At 35.0% G+C, this 16,738-nt stretch overlaps 1 protein-coding gene across 1 annotated transcript; it reads left to right on the top strand.

Annotated features, from left to right (window-relative positions):
- The first annotated feature begins 8,203 nt into the window (after positions 1–8,203).
- Positions 8,204–11,490, top strand: LOC113357640 (L-ascorbate oxidase homolog). Its single transcript, XM_026601082.1, has 8 exons — positions 8,204–8,569; positions 8,656–8,765; positions 8,924–9,194; positions 9,516–9,612; positions 9,699–10,044; positions 10,244–10,609; positions 10,849–10,927; positions 11,063–11,490. Exons 1-8 carry the CDS (start codon positions 8,420–8,422, stop codon positions 11,267–11,269), a joined length of 1,626 nt encoding a protein of 541 aa, XP_026456867.1. The 5' UTR covers positions 8,204–8,419; the 3' UTR covers positions 11,270–11,490.
- The last annotated feature ends 5,248 nt before the right edge of the window (positions 11,491–16,738 follow it).

Raw genomic sequence — 16,738 nt, 5'->3', positions numbered from 1 at the left:
AGATTCTGATCCTACAGTCAGATCTAAATACATATCTGAACTACCATTTATCTCTTGATATAGTTTGAATGGTCTTATGTCAGAAGAGAAGGCTCACAAGAATATCAAACTAGGTGCAATCAAGAGTTACAACTGTCAGTCAATCAAATCAATAATCGAAAACTAAAATAACAATATAATTCTAGTTTTCGACCATCTGTACTTGTATACGCTTCTTGATCCTAAAAAAGTGTTAAAACTAACGCATGTAAGAGGTTTTGCCTAATTAGGTTACTCTTATCTCCAAGATAGTATTACGAATAATACTATGAGTCGGCTATAGCAGTGACTACAAAGATGAAGTACCTTCCTCAGGATAAGTTTGTCAGAAGAACAAACTTCACTATTTATAGACCAAGGTAGGTTAGACACCAAGGAATTTTCATAACCGAAAATATTTTCAAGATATGCAATAAAGCACCTAAATTCGGTTTTGTATACTTCCAACCAGTATCCAACTATATAACTGAATCCCTCATGGATACAACTCAATATTAGCTAGCATACAAGATACTTAACTAATATGTCTTCCATAGATATGTTTTTCTTGCTGGAAAAACAAAACACTTACATTCGAAAATCCTAACAAAAAGATTCTCAAACATTTCGGTTTGGGGTCTCACCTTGAGTATCAAGGAATATTTTGAACAGTAAAATATAAGATTTACGCGTATATTCAAATTAATCACTATGTCGACATCTTGAACTTTCCTATTTAGTGAACCCAACTTCCAAAATCACACAAACCCAAAAGTGTACGTGACTAGAGAAATCAGTTTTGCATATGAGGATCGGTTTTACCAGACTCCCAATATAGGTAGGGATCGGTTCTACCTTGATTCCCATGTAGGTTAGGATCAGTACTACCTTGACTCCTAACATAGGTAAGGATCAATACCATCTTGACTCCCAACATAGGTAACGATCGGTTCCACCGCCAAATATAAGTATGGAAAGGCCCTTCTTTAGATCTTCAATGAAAACCGAACCACCAATCCTATTGATTACTTTCAACTACAAAACAAGTTCATAAGTCTACTTCCTTAAACTCATGAAATCAAAACATAGTTTTATAGGCAAGAAATCAATCCTAAGTTCATTACACAATTTAGCAACAAGTTACAAAGATTATGTATATGTCGCAACTACGAAGTTCAAAAGATAAGCATTATACTTCGTATATCAATATACCTAAGTTGTATATGAAACATAATAATATGATCAAGTCTATAATACTAGAGTTTCATGTATATAACTTTACATGTTATGTTTTCAGTCTAAATGACTTGAAAATAACGATATAAAAATGAAACAAGTCAAATCTTGTATTACTAACCTCAAGTAGAAGGATGATGTCTTCGCTGATGTGGATACGTCTTCAGAATCTTCGGGTCTTCATAGTAATACTTGCATGTCTCAACATTTATATACTTGCTAGTCTAAGCTAACAAAGTTGACTCTAGTACTTGATACTCGAATATGACGACCAACACTTGGCGGGTTCAACCGAGCAATGCTCTAACATTTGATGTAGCAAGGTTATTAGAATGTAACTTAGAATATGTTTAAATGAAGTTAGTGTTTCTGCTTTAGTGAGACAAGATCTCTTCCAAGATGATAATTTACCATTACATTTCTCAACTACATGGCCAATTTGCTTCATCTAAGGGAATGCTAGGTTAGTATAGGAAAGTGACTCAAGCGTGTAAGTTGCAACCCAACATCGCAACTAGCTGGTCCATATTTGAAGCTCCCGCTACTCCAAACAAGATGTATTTTTGGAAGTTAATGCGAATCCCCCATTTCGAACCCCAAAAATTTGTACCCGGGATGGTTCATCTGTTCTCAATGAACACAAGAGTGTCATATAAGTATTAGAGATGGCTTATATTTGGTCCATCTTTGTTTATTTTCAACTCGCCGAGACCTTTCATGTCCCACTTGAAATATAAAGTTAGGAACTTCTAAAACAAACACGATATTTTGGGAACCACTCCTTTTTGTGGGGACCATGATTCGATTAGGCCGTCTGCCCTACATTTATAAGGGATGTCCTAAAATATGAAAATGACTAAATTACCCTTTATTTTAATTTAGCTTGTAACTACCATCTATACCTAATCATATATACATCTAATCTAATTAAAATTCATTACAAAAAAACAATCAAAACCCAACCTAGATAGACGAATTTTCAGTTTGGAATTTTTTTCTTTTTTTCCCTCTTTCTATAACCGTTCCTCTTCCTCAATTAATATAACTTTCATAAACAAAATCATCCATAGGTATTTTCCCACAAACCCATTGATTTTAATTTGTTTTTGATTGAAAATTTTGAGTATTAATTATCAAAATAGGATGAAAGAAGTCACGTATAGTAGTTTGGTTTAAGAGAATTTTAAAAAAGCTTTAATTTTGATAGTCGAACGTAGCCGAACTTTTGGAAATGCAGAACACGAAGAACATTTCGGTTAGGAATAAATTTGTTTGGGTCTAACAAAACTTTTGAATTAATACCAATTTTGGTGTTCGGTTAAGTCGATTTTTTTCTCTTAATCGAACTTTAGTCTATAAAAAAAAAATGTTGAGTTCGGTCAAGTCAAAAAAAAAATCTTATAACTGAACTTTTCTCTGAAAACCTATATGTTGAGTTCGGTTATATCATACATTTTTCTCCTAACCGAACTTTTCTTTAAAAACCTATATATTGAGTTCGATACCGTCGCAATTTTCTCCTAACCGAACTCGTGTTTTTCCGCTTATTTTAAGCTGAAAGTTGGAATCGACTAAACCGAACATTACTCTTTGTATCTCATAATAAAAGTTCGGTTTCCTATCCCGGAAATCTAATAGCCGAACAATCAAAAACTCCATTAAAATTAAGTTCGGTTACCTGTTCCTTCAGTAACATTAGCCGAACTACATTTACAAATAAGTTCGGCTACCTGTTCTTTATATCTTGTAGCCGAGCATGTTTGACCTATCCCAAATCACGCTATAAAATTTCTCATTTTTAGGAATTTTTGGTCAATTAAAGCAACAAAAAACTAAATTTGAAGTATGTTTGTGTGACAGCCCCAAAAAAAATTGGCATGGAATTCGGTCAATCGGAAAGTTCCAAAACTCCTGAGATGCCACACAAGATGGAAACAGTTTGCAACAAGAGTATGGTTATGGTTTGTTAAGCATTATAAAAGAGTTCTATTCTGATTATCTAACAGTTAACCAAAAATGTGGAATACAAGACTTTCACAAGCACACTATAAACTTTATAAGATATCAACCCTCGAATCATTTAAAACAAGACCACCTAATTTCAAACAAGGGTATTATTATATTATTATAACATTATTACACAGTACCAAGAAAAGGTTTCATTTAATTAGTCTAGTAACCTAGGAGGAGTGACAAAAATATTATACATAATTTAACAAGTTTCTAAACACACATATTACAGAACACAACAACAAAAAAAGGTAGTATTGTTTTTCTTAAACCAAAATCAAACCAAATTTACCCATGAGTATATATACAAAACAAAGTGAACGTACTCATTTTGAACCCCTAAAGCTTTACGCACTAAGACTTAACAAGCTTACCGCCTCAAGCCGCTCTCAAACTCTGTACACTTCGTTATCCAATGAAAACGATTGTTCCTTGGCTTATTTTAAAGGGTAAAAGATAAGCTTTCGCACTAAAATGCTAGGAAAAACTACTGAGCTCTATAGTTGTGCCAAAGTACTTCAACAAAACTGGGCATAATTTACGTTTTTCATAAACCGCAATTTCGACAGTTTACAATCAAAGATCCGGGAAAAAATCATTACACAATGAAATTAAGCAAATTGGTCTCATTTACGAGCTAAGAAATCCCTATTTAATATAAAAATAATATGAGAAGGTAGAGATACATATCTATGTGGAAAAGTCTTGAAAAAACACTACAGCAACACATGTTCAAAATTTTTAGTTTACAAACAAGTTCATAAGATTGTTTCAAATAAAAATTTATGATTCAAGTGAACTTGGTTAATACCAAATACTCCATGAAAGAAAATTGAAATATCAGCTACATAAACAGGTTGAACTAATGAAAGAGTAATAAAATTTTTTTTTGGGCAAGTTAGTTTGAAATGGAATCATGAAATCAAAGACATGCAAGAAACCATTATCCAACATGTTTGAACTTCAAATCCGAACAAAACCCAATCAAAACCAATCATCAATAACAAGAACAATCTTCAAAAGATCAAATAAAATCAGTTTTCAGATTTCTATCTTGAGGAATCACAAAGTCTAAGACGAAGAGAACTTTGCGATTACTATCTATCTTGCTTGAAAGAGATTACGAAAACCTCGATAACATAAAGCAACATTAGGATACACGAACTGTCAAGGTAAAGATAGTCGGATTTGGCTTCACGAATCCCCAGATCAAATTCTTTTAGTCGTAGACCTAATTATGTTTCTCAGAGGAAACCTAGGTATATAGAGGATGACTCTATAATCAACCAGGACACAAAGTGTCAGGGATTGAATTTCCCAGTTGACAGAGCATATCTATTTATAGTTTCCAATAACCAGGGGTTGCTTTAAATTCAAGCTAAGATAATTTGGGAATCAAGCAAACACTTTTATGCCTTGAAAATACAATAGAATAATATACACTAGGAACCGATACTGGAGCCGTGTATAATGCTTATTCGGTTTGGCAAGTATGTCGAAGAACTAAAGCAATTTGATGTTCAACTAAATACATAAGAATTTAATCAGGACGCACACATATAAGTGTTTGAGTGATCAACGAATTCTTAGAAGTGTTTGAGAGAGTTCTAGCAATGGTAAAAATATTTCAAAAATAAGTCTTTGAACATCTGCTAAAATTTTAAACTGGGACAGTTGCTACAATGGTTCGTGAACCGTTAGGTTTGTTCACGAGTCAGGTGCAATGGTTCGTGAACCGGGTTCACCAACCCTACAAGATTACCAAAATCAGTTGACTACGGTTCGTGAACCGGGTTCGCCAACTGCTAGCATATAATTCAAACTTTAATAAATCAATTCACAACGGTTCGTGAACCGGGTTCATGAACTGCTCACATATGAACTTACGGTATGCGAATTGGTTCGCCAACCCTCCTGTGTTTTTGAAACTCAGATATCTATGGTTTGCGAACTGTTTCGCCAACCTACCCTGAGAATAAATATCATATACGGTAAAACTTCGATAAATTAATAGCATAGGGACCAAAAAAAATTATTATTTTAACGAAGTTATTAATTTATCGAGTTAAAATTTAGCTTATCCAAGCCTCATTGGGACCAGAGAATTTTATTATTTTAACGAAGTAATTAATTTATCGAGGATTAATCTATCGAAGTTTTACTGTAGTTCAATATTTCTCTCTTATGATGTTTGAAACACTCCCACGTGATAAAATCATTGGCATGAGCTATTTTCCACAAATTAATTCACAAAATAAATTTTTCAGAACTAATATTGTTAAGGATCGTTGAACATCTTTGCTAGAATCATATTTTGAGATTTTTAACAAGATAAACTTCATCCGAAACTTCTTCTTTGTAAATCTACTAGGAGTCATACGACATCGTCTCGAAAAGATAGAACGGTAAGATTGTGCGTAGAATAAAATGGTTCAGTCTTCACATACCTGATACAGAAGTTCTCCAAATGTCTCCGTCGATCTTCAGTCTTCAATAGTGATGTCTGATACTCAACTACCAAATTCTAACCTAGTCCGAGACTTGACTTAGTAGACTAGAAATCAAGATATAATTTTGATCATCTACCATTGACAACAAGCTTAAGATAGCAAAACTTATGGGTTCAACTGAGCATTGTTGTAACAATATGGATTCGATTGAACCAACAGGTTAAAAAGGATTTGTAACATATGTAATGTAATGGGTATAAAATATAGCTGGAATTAACACGACAACACCAGCATAAAGAACTGGTTATGTTTTGCTAAATGAGATTTTACACGAAGGTGTTGCAAGAGATTGAGAAATTATGAAGAAGCAAACCGGAGATAAAGGGACAAATAACAATGGCGAAGAAAATAGACTTGTTAGATCAGTCCATGAAATAGGTTCGACTACTAGTGATGCTCATGTAACTCAGGCTGCTTCAAGAAAAAAAAATGTAACTCACATTGGACTATTGGAGCTTCCTGCGCAAACCGTGATGTGGGGTGTAATCTCTAACTGTAACAATCAGTCGATCTAATATATTTTGGCTTTACCGAGAAGAAAAAGACAAAAACAAAAACCCATAACCAGCCGATATTCTTTTTTGTGATAAAGAAAAGTGAAAACTACAGGGAGACCCATTCTTCGGATCTTTCCCACTGTGAAACCCACGTCCAAAAATCTGAAGGCGCGCACCCATTTTCTAGGAAAAAATTATTCTCAAACCCATATTTTATAAAATTCTGTTTCGTTCTTTTTTTTTTTCCTTTTTTTCTTCATCTTCAATTCCTTTTCTTCTTCCTCTCCACTCTACCGTGAATTCCCAATGAGTTGTGGTCGATTAAGAAGAGTGGGTATTGGTTATCACTCAAGTTTGATTCAGATTTTGTGATGAATTGATGGAAGAATCGAAGAAGAAAATTAGGGTCCAGAGAATTAGGTCGAGAGAATTGATTCAGATTTTACAGTTCTCGATAAGATTAGGTCGAGAGAATTTCTAGATAAAGTTTTTATTAGAATGAGAGAAGTTGATTTACAGGAATTGCCTTCATTGAGTTACCAACTTTTGATTTTAGCTTCAAATGATTTTAAAAAACGAGAAATGATTGATGAAATTATTGGATTTCTTGGAGGATTAAGTAAAGTGAGTTCAATTGTTAGACAAGTTGAAGGATCTGTACTATTGCATTTCAATTTTGCTGTGAAACAAGATCCATCATTAGGTCAGGAGATATTAGGATTACTGAAAAATGATTTAAGAGCTTGGCGTTCTTAGAATGATTGTTGTTAGATCTTATAAGGAGTATAAATACACAAGGTAATCGATTCGAAACAACACTATATATGTGAAGTGTTGTTTTCTGATTTTTTTTTACAGTGTAGTACTTGTTTGTTGAATTTGCTGTTAAATTTGCAGGGACTGTAAATGGTTGCCACGCATTTTTAAGGATGAATGCTTACAAACTATTAAAAGAGTAAAGATGAGTGGTTTGATGAAGGCAATAATATCTACGTTATGCAAATACTTTTTTCTTAGTATTGAAACCAACAAAAAACAAAGCTGCATAACTTGTTATGCACCTACAATAATATCTACATAACATGTTATGCAGTTATGAAAGTGTATGCATAACCTGTTATGCATCCGAAAATATGACTGCATAATGCATTATGCATCGAGAAAATTGTTACATAATCTTTTTTGCATCGAGAAAATGGATGCATAACCTGATATGCATCATTTAAATATGGATGCATAACGCATTATGCATCAATTTTTTCTGTACGAACTAAAATGAACCAAAACAATGGCTACATAACTTGTTATGCAGATGAAAAAATGGTTGCATAATTCGTTATGCATCTTTTTTGGAGGCTGCATAATGAATATGCAGTCAGTTTTCGAAAATTTTCCCTAAAACGATGATCACCTTCGATTTTTTCGTGAAAAATAAAATTTTGATATTGTTGTTTGCACTCGTTGCGTAGCTCTCTTTAAAAGATTTCCAACGATATAAAATTTGTAAATTTCCAAGGCGCGGATTTTTAGATATGTTATATCCAAATTGCATTGCCAATTATACTCCTGATGCATAACCCGTCATGCGGATGCATAATCCGTCATGCAGACATTTTTAATAATTTCATATAATTATGAGTGTCACGGAATTAATTATGGGTGTCACGGTACCCAAAATTAATTGTGGATCTGACAATGAGAACATTATTTTTTTTTAGGTCCCCCTAATTTTCCCTTTTGTTGTGATTTTTTTTTAACAAATCACTTTGTCTCTCCCGAGTCCCGACCCCAACTCAAAAAGAGAGAGAATTTAAAACGGTGGTGTGATAACTTTCTAACAACTAATACTCATTTTTAGGCTGTTCAGTAATACCGCGTCAAAAAGACAGCTGTTAACTAATAATACACCATTATCTTTTAAATTCCCGCCATCATTAGTGTGAAACCTGCTACTTTACTCTATCTGACAGCAGCAAAAGATAAAAGAGTGTCATTTAGGGTTTTATTCACAGTCAAGCTACACCCCTCAAAGCTTCATCTGTAGAGATTATGTGGTACTCTTAGTTATCAAATACCCGAAAAACTGAATACTCTCCGTAATTAGCGGATTTCAGGTATAGGTTTGGGAGAAATAGTCCAACGAATAAGATGAGAAATGGATCAGTGTTTGTACATTTGATTGTGGTGGTTTTAGGGTTTTTGAGTGTCATTTCTCTGGTGGAAGGAGAAGATCCTTATAAAAATTTTACATGGATTGCAACGTATGGGACAATTGCACCCCTCGGTGTTCCCCAACAGGTATTTCTTAGTATTTTTCTTCTTAAGAGTCTAGGGTTTTTTTAATTATTTATGTCATTAAAGATTTTCTTGTTTTTTTTTCATAGGTTATTCTCATCAACGGCCAGTTTCCTGGTCCTAGACTTGATGTTGTAACGAATGACAATTTAATCATCAATGTTATAAACAAGCTGGATGAACCTTTCCTTTTAACCTGGTGAGATTGTTTTTCTAGCAATTTGTTACTCCGATGTTAAATTCTGTATGAAATTATTGTATGTTTCGCGCATGCATTTGCCATATTGTACTTCCCTTGAGAATTGTAATTGTAAAGTATACGCCTTAGAATTTGTGACTGACACTTTGAATTAATAGGAATGGTATTAAGCAGAGGAAGAATTCATGGCAAGATGGAGTGCTGGGTACGAATTGTCCAATTCCTCCAAATTCAAACTACACATACAAGATTCAACCCAAAGATCAGATTGGAACTTACACATATTTTCCCTCGACTGCAATGCATAGAGCGGCTGGTGGTTTTGGAGGATTAAATGTTTACGCTAGATCAGTAATACCTGTTCCATATCCCACTCCTGCAAGTGATTTCACCTTACTCATTGGCGATTGGTACAAGACCAACCATAAGGTGATTTGATTGACCCTTTAGTATTTTACTCCAGCTCCTTTAATGGCGTAGATTTAATTTGAAGAGGAAAATCGTTTTAGTTTGTGTTTACTATTCGTTGCGGAATGTTTGATGAAGTTCAGCTACTTTTCGGTTAAATTTTGAACTTGCTCCACTAAGAAACTACTAGTTGGTTTGGAAACTAACTACGCATGGTACATGGAGCAAGAATCTAGATAATCCGGAACACAATTCATTACACAACCCAGTAGCTCAAAATATAGTTTGCATTGATATTAACACTATTTCCTCTCCAGATTCTAATCGTTTTATTTTATGCAGGTGCTGCGACAATCCTTGGACTCTGGGAAAGCTCTTCCTTTCCCGGATAGTCTTCTTATAAATGGCCAAACCCAAACTTCCTTCAGCGGAGACCAAGGTAACTCTTGCTTCTCTATCTTTACTGCTCTCTTACTGTGTCAATATCAACAAGCTCGAATTCTTAAGTTGATGGTTCTATTTCAGGAAAAACGTACATGTTTAGGATCTCAAATGTCGGGTTGTCAACCTCGATCAGTTTCAAAATTCAGGGCCATAAGATGAAGTTGGTTGAATGTGAAGGATCGCATACCATTCAAAATGATTATGAATCCCTTGATGTACACGTAGGCCAATCTTTGTCAGTTTTGGTCACCCTAGATCAGCCACCGAAAGCATACTATATTGTTGCTTACACACCCTTCACAAAACCTATTCTAAACACGACTGCTGTTTTACGCTACACTAATTCTCAAACCAGTGCTTCTGGCCCGTTACCAATTGATCCTAAATATCAAATGCATTCGTCCATGGAGCAAGCCAGAACCTTCAGGTACTTGATATTTGACTTTAATGCCTCTCAATACTAGATGCAAATAATTTTGAATGATGAATGTAACTGATTATATCTTACATTCTTTCACTCAGATCGAGGTGCTGAGACCTTGATTAGCTTCCACTCCTCTAAAAGATTAAACTTTAGTTGCATCAGTTTAGTTCTTAATTTCTGACACTTGGTTTCTTTTCAAAAGACGAAACTTGACAGCTAATGCAGCCAGGCCGAACCCTCAAGGGTCATTTCACTATGGGAGCATAAAGACATCAAGGACTATTGTGTTATCTAACTCAGCTCCTCTGATAAATGGGAAGCAACGCTATGCTGTCAACAGGGCTTCCTATTTTAATCCTGACACACCTCTAAAGCTTGCTGATTATTTCAATATCTCTGGAGTCTTCAGTACAGACACCATCCAAAGCCAGCCTGCCGATGGTTCTGCATTCCTTGCTACCTCTGTCTTGCGTTCAGCCCTCCATGACTTCCTTGAAATTGTTTTCCAGAACAATGAGAACGAAGTTCAATCTTGGCATCTTGATGGTTATGATATCTGGATTGTCGGGTATGTATTTCAGGTGGCAGTTTATATCTATCTTATTAAAAGCAAGATGTTGAAGTTGGACTTGCTAGAAATGAGGTTGTAACCCTTTAGCATGTGTCTAGACACTGTTTATAGACTAGATCAGCAGTCCACCATTTGACCTCCATAAAGGGAACTGGGTTTTAAGAGTATGAACATCTGTTTTTTAGAGTGAAGTAATTTCTCAATGGAATTTAATATATATCTTGATGAAAATACAGTTATGGTAGTAACCAGTGGACTCCAACCCAAAGGAAAACCTACAATCTCAATGATGCTGTGGCTAGGCACACCGTTCAGGTAATTTGAAGTAGATATCCCCCCATATTCTTTTTATGGAATTGTCTTTATCAATAAAGATTTGTTAAGGGGTATAGTATTAATGCATATTCATTGACAATGTGACTTTCTGTTTTACATGTATTTCATATGTAGGTGTATCCCAATTCCTGGACTTCTATTTTGATGTCACTGGATAACCAAGGTATGTGGAACATTAGATCTGCAAATTGGGCAAGGCAGTATTTAGGCCAGCAATTCTATCTGCAGGTCTGGTCCGAACAAAAGAGTTTAGCTAATGAGTATGACATCCCTCCGAATTCTATCCTCTGTGGAAAGGCCCGTGGACGGAAAATTCAGTAATGCTAGCTTGATCCATGTCCCTGTCTTAGGTCATATGTGTATGACTGCCTAAGAAGACTTCAAATAGAGGGTAGGCTTTGGTCATTGTATGATTATTTTTCCGCATTGGAGTATAAACTTCAGCCTTGTTTTGTTGAAATGTTATAGATTATGTATTCATCAAACAACTATTCATGTTTTTTCAGATTGATTCAATAGAATATTTCAGATTCATTGGGTTCTTTTTGTTCTTTAGAATCTAGTATGCTTAATCTTCACTATGAACTTGATATTGAATCATTGATCCATGTTTGAAGGTGAAATGCTCATCTGGAATATGATTTAAGGTCCCAGCCGTTTAATTCTTGAATTCTCATAAATCATATGTGCTTTAGAATTTTGTTTGCAAGGTTTGTTTGTTGGACTAGTTTGGCTATACTAATGCATCTCTAAACAGACTTCATGCTTTTCACCGTGAGCAAAAGAGAAAAGTGAAAGAGACTATCTGACCCCCCAAATACAGAGTTCTCATCAAAAATCTTGCATAAACCTTTGAAAGACACTTCACTTATTCCTTTTTAAGGTAAAATTACAAGACAAGGCCTAAAGCAAAATTTTAAAGATCTCAAATTATTTTCACTCTTTTTTATTAATACACAGCTTCCACTGATTCCATGTCACGGTGCAAGTCTTTTGATGTGGAATTGAAGGAGTAATTGATTAGTGGTCTCTTTCAAACTCACAATTTAGTATGTGATGATGACACATATTAAAAGATATCTTGTCCATTATAGGATCTGACAACTGATGCTTCTTTTTCGAAGTTGCTTCCCATCCCCACTTTTATACACCACAATTTTACACCCTTACGTGTCGCTCTTATCCACCGTAGATTTCAACCTCATCCTACCCCACCTGGAAAAAACAGGGAGTCCGCTTTAAAAGTGAGCCAATAAGACATGGACACATAAGGGTGTAAAAATTTTGGGGTATAAAAATAGGGGATTTCTAGCATTTTCGCTTCTTTTTTCCCCTAATCAGATACTGTCCCATGCCTTCCTCGAAGCTGCTACACTTTCCCCACCCCTTTCCCACACTCACTTCCACCATTAGGTGGTAATGATCTTAACCATTGATCCCTAGGATTGAGATTTGTAGGGATCCCATTATTATTGGATTAACCAATGCCTGCATGACACATAGGCGGGAGAAAGGAGTGGGGAAGGGGGTGGAGGATATATATCATTTTCGTGCCTCGAGCTTTCTTTTTTTCCCGCTAAAAGACTGAATGTGTGGAAATGGGCAGGCTTTTTACCCACTGTAACACCACCGTCTACCCCTTTAAAAGTCAGTCGTTAAAAGTTAACAGTTGAAATTATGATAGGTAATTACGAGGTTTGGTATCTTGGATGATGCTCATTTTTGGTAGGAATATATAGAGTCTTTTAAGAAGAACGTATCATCAAAAGATATAGAGTCTTATAAGAAGAACGTATCATCAAAATATAAGATTTAAGTTTATTGTCGTTTGAGTTTTGTGGAGAAAACCGGGAAAGTCATATGATATTGTGCATATAAGAGTGTATGTGGATCTTCTCTCATATTAAATTACCTTTTGTTTGTTAGAAAAATATCAAATTATCTAAAATCCAAATAAAAATTTATTTTTAGTGCTAGAGCAAGGATCTGTTGAACCCACAAGTTTTGTTATCTCAAACTTGTTGTCAATGTTAGATGAACAAAACTATATCTTGATTTCTAGCCTACTAAAGTCAAGTCTCGGACTAGGATTAGAAGTGTGTAGTTGAGTATCAGACATCACCGAATTGAAGACTGAAGACCAAACGATGACATCAACGAGGACTTCATGAACAAAGATCTATGGTGAGTGAATTCGTTTGGACTCTTGTTAAATTCTACCTTTCTAATCTATCGAAACAAATGCTCACTTTAAGGAACAATTCATATGATGGTAACCATGTATTTATGTATGGTCTCGAGGATATTTTATCCATAATGACCTTTGTCTCTGTAAAGGTCCCCATGTTATAGTGAATGATCATACTAATCCAACGAGCCAAGAATCACTAAATTCCGAGTTATAACGAAGAAGTTATGAGTGGTATATTGAAGCAACACTTATAAGTGTTGTTGTTGGTGTTGCAGTTCATGAATAGGAAACACTCCACGAACTATTTGTAATGGTTCACGGACTTAAGCGTGAAAACATGACTAGATACCTTTTTAGTCAACTTTTTGATGTTTCCTTATCTACGCAAGATGGCTATTCTTCCACACACAATTGATTATACCATGTTAAAGTGTGTGTCATGTTTTTAAACTCCTTCATAAGTTAAATTGTAATTTATTTTATAAAAATACAATTTCTGCTAAAGTAATTATTTATTTAATTATTTATGCAAGAGTTATAACTTAGGAAAGACTTTAAAAATAAGGAGAGTCTTGAAAAAGGAAAAATAGCTCAAGAACTTGCTTAGGATTCAAGCATTCATGTGAGCTACACAATTCATTCCTTGGAAAATTGTGTAAGCTTCATAAGGTTTTTTTTCCACTACTTTTGTTCTTCGTGAACAAGAGTGAGACAATAGGACTTTGTTTTGGGGATCACAAAGCACAAGTTGGTAAGAATCTCTTTGATAGTTACACAACTTGTAATCTAGGTTAATTCAATAATTCTTGTTTATTTTAAGGTCATTCACTTCTGATATGTAGGATCCAAATATCGCACAACAGTAAGAGTTTGCGAAATTATAGAGAGAGTTTGCGAGAATGTAGAAGAACCTGCGAAATTGTAATAAGAGCCTGAGAGAACGTAGCACCATATCCGAAATTAGGGGAAATGTTAGTTGTACATTAGTTGTCATCCACTATGTAAACACCTATATAAAGAGAAAGGCAAGAGAGAGAAAGAGGGATAATCAGAAAGAGAGATACACTTTAGGAGAGGATTATTATTATGAGAGGATTTTCTATTTGTAGTATTATCTCCTTCTTATTCCCCAAAGAGAGCTCCAAATACTCATTAATGGAGTCTCAATTGTAATCCATATGTAATTACAAACAACCATAGTGAAGATCCCTAACCCCGTGGATGTAGATCATATTGATCGAACCACGTAAATCTTGTGTCTTATTTTTTACTTTCATTATCTTTATCTTTGTTTTCATATCAAATAAGTTTAGATCTAGAAATTATAGTCATGATAATAAAAGGGGTGTGTTGTAGGATTTCCTGCAACTACATTTTGGCGCTAGAAACAGGGACGAGTAAAGGATTTATCCTTCCTGTAACTTGTTGATTCAAGAAATTTTCATGAAGATTAGCTATTGTTCATATTTTTCTAGATCTACAAAATTTAGGTTCAAAAATGGAAATTTTATGGAAGAAATCACACTTTCAGGGAGTAAACATCAATCAACAATTCAAAGACATGAAAAGAGTGAGAGAAAAAAATTAGTTGTTGTGGTGAAATTTAAGGAGAAAATGGAAGTTTTAGTGGAAGATTTTCATGTTCAGGAGAAGAAGGCAAATGTGAAAGAAGTTAAGGAAGGACGAAGAAAAGATAAGAGGCCGATGCTGCAATTTCTATCACAAACAGAAATTGCACAGATGGTTTGAGTTGGAGCGAGTAAGCGATAGGTCACGGGTTCGAATTTCGCAGAGACACATATTTTTCATTTTCTTCTCATTTGCATGGGAGAATAAAAGAATAAGAGAAAAACATTGTGCGTTTATTTCGCAAAGAGATTCTTGAACAGTTGGTCAAGAGAACAATATGTACGTTTGTGGTCGCAAGTTCGAACTTCCCTGCGAGCATAGTTTTCTTATTTTTACAGATAGCGAAGAAATGAATAATTTCGCAATATTGTTTCATTAGTTCGCAAACAAGAGGTAGCACAGTTGGTCAAGCTTCGCTAGAGTGAGTTGTAAGACTCGAGTTCGAATCCCTCATCAAGCTTAATTTTTCGCACATTTTTGAAATCCTAAAGGCGAAGAAATGGAATAAAGTACAGCATTGTGTGTTTCTTTCACAAGAAACAAGTAGCGCAGATGGTCAGAGAAGGAGTATGCAAACTAGAGGACATGGGTTCGATTCTCCCTGCGACCAAATAATTTTTTCTTCGCAAATATTCATTTCACAGAGTTGATATTTGATTACTTCACACAGTCTTTGATTATTTCTCAAGAGAGGGTTAGCACAGTTGGTCAGGAGGCATGAATGCAAGCAGCAGGTCGCGGGATCAATTCTTGCTTCTTGCATATTTATTTTTATTATGCGAAATTTATACAGAATTGCCTCTTACACAGTTGGAATTTGATTACTTCGCAAGAACTTTGATTATTTCGCAAAAGAGGCTTAACACAGTTGGTATGGTGCGAGAAAATCCAAGAAGTAGATCAAGGGTTCAAGTCTCACTTGTCACACTTCTTTTTGCTGCGCGAAATTCATACATTTCAAGGCATTTATTCACTTCTTTGACAACAACGACTCACATGAAAGATAAGTATCACTTCCTTGAACATTTTACTTTATACTAAGAACGAATAAAAAGATTTTTGATTTGATTTACAAAAAAGCGATTCAATCGCACGATTACCAAGATTTCAAAGATTATTAAGATTTCAAGATTACAAAGATTTCAAAATTACAAAGATTGCGAGATTTCAAAATTACAGAAAGCTGAGAAAATTTAATTTATATGTTTCTCTGGAATATTTTTTTTACAGAGAATAAATTTTTTTTTGATTTGATTTACAAAATGCGAAACAATCACAGAATTACAAAGATTTCACAATTACAAAGATTTCAGAATTATAATATATTAGAATTTTTCTTGAATATTTACTTTGCATCAAATGATATGATATTATGAGAAATAAAGAATGAATGAAAGAATAAAAGAACAAAGAAACGCGAAAATTTCGCAAGAGACAATCTAAGATCCATAAAAATCTAAGATTAGAATGGGGCGAACCTTTATGGCGTACACCCTAGTTCGCGAATAAAATTTCGCAAGAGGCAAATGTAAGACCTAAAGTACGTCATATAAGGGGGTACCTATTGCATGGCTCAGGGAAAGGTTACACCGCCCCGGAACCCGAGTCATGAAGATTTGGGGTCAATAAAGCCCATCCGGGAGAGACACCTTGGATTCTCAGCTTAAGCATATGACTTAGGTTGGGCGACTAAGGTAATAAGGACTCTCCCAAGGAGTGCAGAATTTGATCAAGGCGCCGAGGTACACGGTTGAGTCAAGAGTGCCAGGGGCGTTTGAAGCGTCCTTGCCATTCTTGACAAATCTTGGCTTATACTGCACTCGGCCCGAAGAAAACCCAACTTAGGGTGCAGTCTCGTAACCATAAGCCCTATAGGTAAAAGGGATAAGAGGCTGCGAAAACAACTGGTTGTTGTTAAGACCGGATGGGAGGAGCTAACCTTGTATGGTAGAAGTACGCCTCCTTGAAGG

This window comes from Papaver somniferum, chromosome 3, assembly GCF_003573695.1.
Source record: "Papaver somniferum cultivar HN1 chromosome 3, ASM357369v1, whole genome shotgun sequence".
In the NCBI taxonomy this organism is placed as follows: Eukaryota; Viridiplantae; Streptophyta; class Magnoliopsida; order Ranunculales; family Papaveraceae; genus Papaver; species Papaver somniferum.
The sequence above is the reverse complement of the archived record's forward strand: the minus strand, read 5'-3'. Positions and strand labels throughout refer to the sequence as shown.